A 7576-nucleotide genomic window follows, 5' to 3' on the forward strand; every position below is an offset into this window, starting at 1 on the left:
AAGTTTTTAGGGAAGTCTAAGGAAAGAACAAGTTGATTGGAAACTTTTTTTTTATTTAAACAGCGGAGGGTCAGGATATATTAAAAGGAACATACACATTGCTAATTAAAGCAAATTACAGTACAGGAATCACAGAAATAAAATAGTAATATGTGGAATACACAGACCTCACTGGGTAACAGATGTTTTTCTGATACACAGAAGGTTTGTATTTGTGATGATCACATGTTTAAATGAATTGAAAACTGTTGAAGTTTCATTTTCTTTTCTTTGAGGTTTGTTTTCATTTTGATTAAACAAAGAATATTTTATACTATATTATGTTCACCACACTAGTCCTTTACTGATGGCATTAAACTAGGTTATGTGCTGGTTATGCAAATAGCCGAAATATTTGGGTATTTCTTTTCTACCCAAGTATCCCCCCAAGAAAAGAAAAAGGGGGTCTCCAACTGAAATATACAAGATGTGGAACAAACAGCACAGAACACAGGACTCAATGATGAATAGACAATAGAACATTTCTTTTAAAACATTTGGGTATTTCAAAAGAAATGGGAGGAGATTAATTAGAGGAGATAAAATGTGTACTTATTACCATATTTCATGACTCATATTTGAAGTATATAAAACCCACGTTTTGGATGACAGCTTTGCTCATACCTTGAGAAGCTCTTCAGATTGTAGGAACTGTGTTCTTGACGACATGAAGAACATGATGATCTTCACTCTGCTGTGTCTGACCCTGTGCTGGATGCTCTCTGTGGACTCCATGAGGGTGAGTTCAACTTCAGTCATTCCAAAACTTCACCAATAAAGTCATGTTTGAGCAACTTTATGTTTTGTTGGTAGAGTCCAGGAGTGGCTGTAAATGGCAAATTAAAATGAACTGAAATCAAATTTTTTCTTGGCTGGATTGTTGAACAACCGACACTTTTGCATAGACGTGTTTCTATAGCACTTTGTTGTATACAGCATACTGGATTCTTGCTTTTGCACTTGTTATAGTTAACTAGTCCAAGATTTTAATAGTTTTTAGCATTTCTCTGCACTGCATTAAGCTTATTTCCACTTATAATGGAAAACATCATCACCAAGCTCTCATTCAGGAGATTGTGTCTTCTAATTGTCCACAAGAAAAATTGTGTTGATGTACAATTATCAAGAGAGCAAATAAGACATGAATGATCCCTCCTTGATTCTCTCTCGTTCACCTCCATTTGCATCTACATTTGATAACTGGAAAATTGAAACACAAAGTGTTTCCACAGACATTTCTTTACATGAAGAAAAAACATCTTAATCTGATATAAATTTAAATTTTTTTTCAATCAGGTTTCTAAATAGACTAAACAGACGCCAGCAACACCAAACAACAATAACTGTCTCTCTTCTATTTTTATTTTGTTTATAGATCCCATTAGACATGGCTGACAAATCGGTTGATGACATGTATGATGGCTGCAACGACACGGCATCGTTGGACCAGAGAAAAGAACAGTACTCTAAAGAGCTGACAAGTGGAAAAAAATATGCACAGGCCTGGAAAATAGCTGAAACGTGTGCTAATAAGACGTTTAAAAATAGGAGCAGGGAGGACATGAATCTGACCAAAGATCACATGCAAGCAATCTGTGTGTACACAGCTAAATATGTGTATTCACAGTTTAATACAGCAGTCAGAAAACAAAGGAAAAGATATACTAAGTCATTCCGGTACCATATTTTACATTTCCTGTTGACGACAGCCATTAGAATCTTGAATCCTAATCACCGCTGTCACATCACCTACAGACGAACTGATGCTGCATTTACTGGAAAACTCAACCAAACAATTCGTTTTGGTTCCTTTGCATCCAGCTCTTACAAAATGGACCTAAAAAAATTTGGTAATGAAACCTGCTTTAAGATTAAAACCTGCTATGGTGGATATTTGAAAAACTATTCATACTACAATGACGAGCAAGAAGTGCTCATCCCACCGTTTGAGATGTTCACCATTAAAAACATAGCTAGATCACCACGTTGTATCGAAGGGCTGAAAGACTGTAAAACCGTCTATGTGTTGGAGAGTGCAGGATATAAAAGTAATCTGAACTGCGAGTTAAGTTTTGTGCAAAAGGTTAAAAAAACGGTTCAGCTCTTGTTTCAAAGGTTGAAATCGCTTGTCACCAAAGCCAAGATAATATCTAGTGCAAACAATAAAAAAAATATAAAAAAATAAATAAAATAAAATAAAAAATGTAAACAGTGGCTATGGTTTCCAACTTTATGCTTAATCTGCAGTCTTCATATGCAACTCACTCAACTTTTTTGTGCTTTTTTTTCTACAAGTGTAGAAATGACTCCCAGCAGCTGTAATGTTTGTCTTGACGGAGCTGCTGGGCTGCTTTCTGTAATGGACCATTTATTGCAAGAAATAAACGTGTAAAAAGGCATCTTTGTTGTTTCTCTGTTATTCTGGATTTACTGCAGAATGTGATTTTTTTTCAGTTGAACTAAAAAGTAGCCAGATGTCAACTTTATGTAATCTTGACAGCTGTGTCACTCCCAATCCACAAAGACCCGACCCACAACCCACAGGGCCCAAAGACCTATTACCATGTCATTAATGACAGGTTAGAGTGGTATGAGTAGGATTAAAAAGCTTGCAGAGTTTACAAAGAAGGATCAAATGAATGGAGTCCTGGACAGATTGAACTAAACATGTTTTTCTAGCTCAACTATCCCAGTCTCAGGAAAAATAAATAAATAAAACAATGACAAAACTTTTGTTTATTGATTTGTGACCTCATTTTTACCGTTTCTTTTTCAGTAAAAACAACGTCTCATTGAATTTTGGAAAATGGCCATGAAACAACATTGTGGTCACATTTTAAAAAGTGAACTATTTTACAAATGCAGGCCAGTGGAGCTATGGCCTGTATATGAGGTAAAATGTGCTAGATGCTTAAACTAGATATTGTTGATTGCTGGTGGTATAACAACATAAAGTTGTGTTCTCATCAGCACAAATTCAAATTTCTCTGTTTCTTGAGTCTCTTCCCCTTCCCTCAGCCACACAGACTTCACACCCACTCTGCAACCACAGCTTTTACAATACTTTTTATTCTGGTTCAGGACAAGTTTTCAGATTTTTGGAAGACATCTTCATTTCAGTACCTAGAAAATCAAATTTCATCCATCTTCCCTCAATGACTGTAGACCATTTATACTACATTCCACATAATGAGCATCCTACTAATATATAAGTGGGATTTTTCAGCTGCTCGAGCTACAAATATATATATATATATATATATATATATATGTGTGTGTGTGTGTGTGTGCGTACTGTGGAAGAAATTTTACTTATTATGCTCTACATATGATGTTATAATCACAACTATAATTACTTCCTTTACTATATTTCTTTATAAATTGTATTTACGCTGATTGTTACTATATTACACTTTTTTTCATTGTACATTTTTACTCATTGTGCTTTAATCCACTTTTATTGTTTATTTTCTCTATATACATGCTGTGTTAGAAGTTCACTAGGAAGATAAGTTGACCTTCATCTGGTCCTTCCTCAGACCTTTAGTCAGACTGGTTCTGGTGGAGACACAACTATGTGATGTTGTTTTGTCGCCAGCTCTTGGAGTTGTGTGTCCACCCAAGATCTTCATGAAGGAGGAAGATTCTTTCTACAGAAGTGTATTGTTTTTCCTCTTGTCTCCCAGAGTCTCTCCCGACTTCACGCTAGTCAGGATGACCATTCTCAATTACTTGCATGTAATTCTGTATTCAATACTTCTCCTGTAATAAACCTTATATACTTTTTACTCATTCCAGACTCTTGGTAATTTTTCTACAATAATACACTGACAAAAAAAAATAAAGGGAACACTAAAATGACACATCCTAGATTTGAATGAATGAAATATTCTTATTAAACACTTTGTTCCTTACATAGTTGAATGTGCTGACAACAAAATCACACAAAAATTATCAAAGGAAATCAAATTTATTAACCCACTGAGGTCTGGATTTGGAGTCACACTCAAAATCAAAATGAAAAAACACACTACAGGCTGATCCAACTTTGATGTAATGTCTTTAAATCAAGTCAAAATGAGGCTCAGTAGTGTGTGTGGCCTCCACGTGCCTGTATGACCCCCCTACAACGCCTGGGCATGCTCCTGATGAGGTGGCGTATGGTCTCCTGAGGGATCTCCTCAGACCTGGACTAAAACGTCCGCCAACTCTTGGACAATCTGTGGTGCAACATGGCATTGGTGGATGCAGTGAGACATGATTTATCAGAGTCCATAGCATCAATGCCTTTCTCTTGCAGGAACTGCTGACACACTCCAGTCACATGAGGTCTAGCATTGTCTTGCATTAGGAGGAACTCAGGGCCAACCGCACCAGCATATGGTCTCACAAGGTGTCTGAAGATCTCATCTCGGTACCTAATGGCAGTCAGGCTACCTCTAGCGAGCACATAGAGGGCTGTGTGGCCCCCCAAAGAACTGCCACCCCACACCATTACTGACCCACTGCCAAACCGGTCATGCTGGAGGATGTTGCAGGCAGCATAACACTCTCCACGGCGTCTCCAGATTCTGTCACGTCTGTCACATGTGCTCAGTGTGAACTGGGGTTGTAAACGATAAACCAATGCGACCAGATATTTGGGTCAACAAGAAAGGGATGCGGCAGCATCGGTAGCACCCTCCACAATTGTTATGAATTACCCATCAATTCCTAGAGCAGGGGTAGCCAACATTGGTCCTCGAGGGCCCCAATCCGGCAGGTTTTCCAGATTTCCATGCTCCAACACACCTGACCTAAACTAACAAGTCATTGTGGAGATCCTTATAGGCTGTTGGATCCATTTAATTTGAGTCAGGTGTGCTGGAGCAGGGAAATCTGGAAAACCTGCCAGATTGGGGCCCTTGAGGACCAACACTGGCTACCCCTGTCCTAGATGATCAGTTGGGGAGTCATGAAGCGGGTATCACGAGACTTGTAATTGGTTGGCACTGGCAGTATCACACACATACCAGCGTTTCTAAAACTATGCGAGAGCTAAAGCTGCCCGGGAAACTCCGTAGCTGCCTAGCTAACATGAGTGATACACAAGTGACAACACGGAAAATGGAGGAGGTGAAGAAGGACACCGTCAGCCTGAGCCATGGAGGTGATAATACAGAGGGAATTATTTTTAATGCATCAGCGAAACAAAAATCCAAAGTGTGGACAGTTTTGAGGTTTTATAAGAAGGAAGGGAAGCTGGACAGAAGCCACACTATTTGTTATCTGTGTAGAGCATCGTTGACGTACACTGGCAACACTACAAATCTCAACCAGCATGCAAGAAGGAAACACGGTCAAGAATATGGTGAGTTCAATGATCAGGAGTTTGCAGCAAGCTGTAGCACACAGCCAAGAACAGAAAACACAATTTCTAACTATTCTGGCAACTTGGTCACAATTCAGCACACGCTAAGAAAATCACAGCATCAGCAACGTGTTTTATTGCCAAGGGGTTGTGTCCTTATAATATAGTTGAGTGTGAAGGATTTCAGGACTTGATTCATACGTTAGCCCAGGTATAAGATACAGTCCCAAAATCACATGACCAACGTGTGCATGCCAGTGTTGTATGCCCAAGTTAAGAGCCAAGTTGAAAAAGAACTGGCAAATGCAGAATGAGTGGCACTAACAACCGATGCTTGGACGTCATGTGCGACGGATTGGAAGTTAAATATTCATATCTTACAGACCATGGCATTCAAAGGATCCCACACTGGGAAGACTGTAGGTGCTCTACTGAAACAGGCATGTGCTGACTTGATAAAGAGTCAGCCCAGGTAACTGACAATGCCACAAACATGCTTTTAGCTGGCGTGGAAGCAGAGATGAGCCCCCACCTTATGTGCTTTGCACACACTATAAATCTGGCCACACAGAAAGTCTTCAAAGTAGACACAGTAGCAAGGTTGCTGGGATGGGTGATAAGAGTGGTTGGCTTTTTTCAGCAAAGTGTCAGAGCAACAGAAATTCTACAAGACAAACAGAAACAACTGGCCTTGCCTATCCACAAACTCATCCAAGACGTGTCCACCCGGTGGAACAGTACTGAGAATATGCTTGAACGTGTACTGGAACAACAACCTGCCATTTCTGCTGCACTCATGCCCAGGGATCTCAAAAGAGGAGAAGAGGTTAACACTCTTAAGGTCAAAGACTTCTGTAATATTGAAAACATTGTCAACTTGATGGCGCCGGTCAAACCTGTCACCACCAGCATGTGTGAAGATAAGCGGCCCACACTCAATGGTTCCCCCTGTCAGAGCGAAGCTTTAAAAGAACTTTGAAGCATCAGATGAAGACTCAGTGGTAATCAGAGAGATGAAACAAGCATTCAGAAATGACTTGGAGAAGCGCTACACCAGCCTGGATGATCTCTTCAACACTGCAGCAGCTCTGGACCCCCGCTTCAAGTCTCTGCCCTTCCTAATGGACCATGATGCCGAGTGGATGTTCACAGGCATAACAGCAGAAGCTATATCCCTGCATAACAAGGTAAATCCTCCAACACAAGATCATTTACTCAACACAAAATGCATATTACAGTACATTCTATAGGCTGCTGTAGTTTTGCTGCCGTCATTAGATTTATTCTGGCTGCTGTTTCTCTGTTTGATTTAGTACATTACACACTGTCTTTTATATTTTATTTCTAGGCGTTAGCAACAGGGGATTCAGCCCAGAGAGGCCCACTGCAGACAAATCCATGTCAGACTGAACCTGCCCTTAGCGATCTGGACATCAGCATTGATATACCCGAGACCCAAGATGAGCCAGAAGGTTTTTATATTTTATAACTTGCAATCAAGAAGGAGTTGACATTGGTTTAAACCCATGCTGCAAAATATTACTACAACAACACATAAAAAAAATTAGAGAATCAACATACGAAGAAATAGTTTAATAATGATGGTGATAATACAACTTTTACATATTTGTACAAGAGTGTAATTCATTTTGAACATCAGATGATGATACAGGAAATGGTTAAGTCGGGTACAAAAGAGCACCACTGCAGCATGGCAAACAAAGCCATTAATATAAGGTCATTGTTTTGTATTTCAGATAATAGTACTCCTGTCAAAAAGAAGACAATGTCAGCATTGGACCAGCTGTTGGGAAAAGACTTTGAAGTGACGATGGCTGCTACATCTATATGAGACAAGGCCAGTGAAGAAGTCAAGAGGTACAGAGAGCGTGATCCATTGCCCTTGGAAAAAAAACCACTACAGTGGTGGAAGGAGCAGCAGGACTTGCCACTGCTGTCTTCTCTCGCTAAAAGATACCTCTGCATCCCGGCCACGAGTGTGGCATCTGAACGGGTGTTCAAATCGTATCGTTCTTACACTGTATTGAATCGATTTGTATCGAGTCGGTCTATAACAAATGGATATTGTTTTTTTAATCGAATCGTAACCTGTGTATTTAGATGCATAATGAATCGAGTATCACGTTTATCGCAACCCTAGTGTGAACCTTCTTTCATCTGTGAAGA

General features: G+C 39.6%; 1 protein-coding gene across 1 annotated transcript; it reads left to right on the plus strand.

Moving 5' to 3' along the window:
- Positions 1-706: 706 nt before the first annotated feature.
- Positions 707-6368, plus strand: LOC121628075 (NAD(P)(+)--arginine ADP-ribosyltransferase 2-like). The gene is made up of 3 exons (XM_041966976.1): positions 707-778; positions 1415-2122; positions 6030-6368. The coding sequence occupies exons 1-3, from the start codon at positions 707-709 to the stop codon at positions 6366-6368; spliced, it is 1119 nt and encodes a 372-aa protein (XP_041822910.1).
- Positions 6369-7576: the final 1208 nt, after the last annotated feature.

This window comes from Melanotaenia boesemani, chromosome 17, assembly GCF_017639745.1.
Source record: "Melanotaenia boesemani isolate fMelBoe1 chromosome 17, fMelBoe1.pri, whole genome shotgun sequence".
Classification (NCBI taxonomy): domain Eukaryota; kingdom Metazoa; phylum Chordata; class Actinopteri; order Atheriniformes; family Melanotaeniidae; genus Melanotaenia; species Melanotaenia boesemani.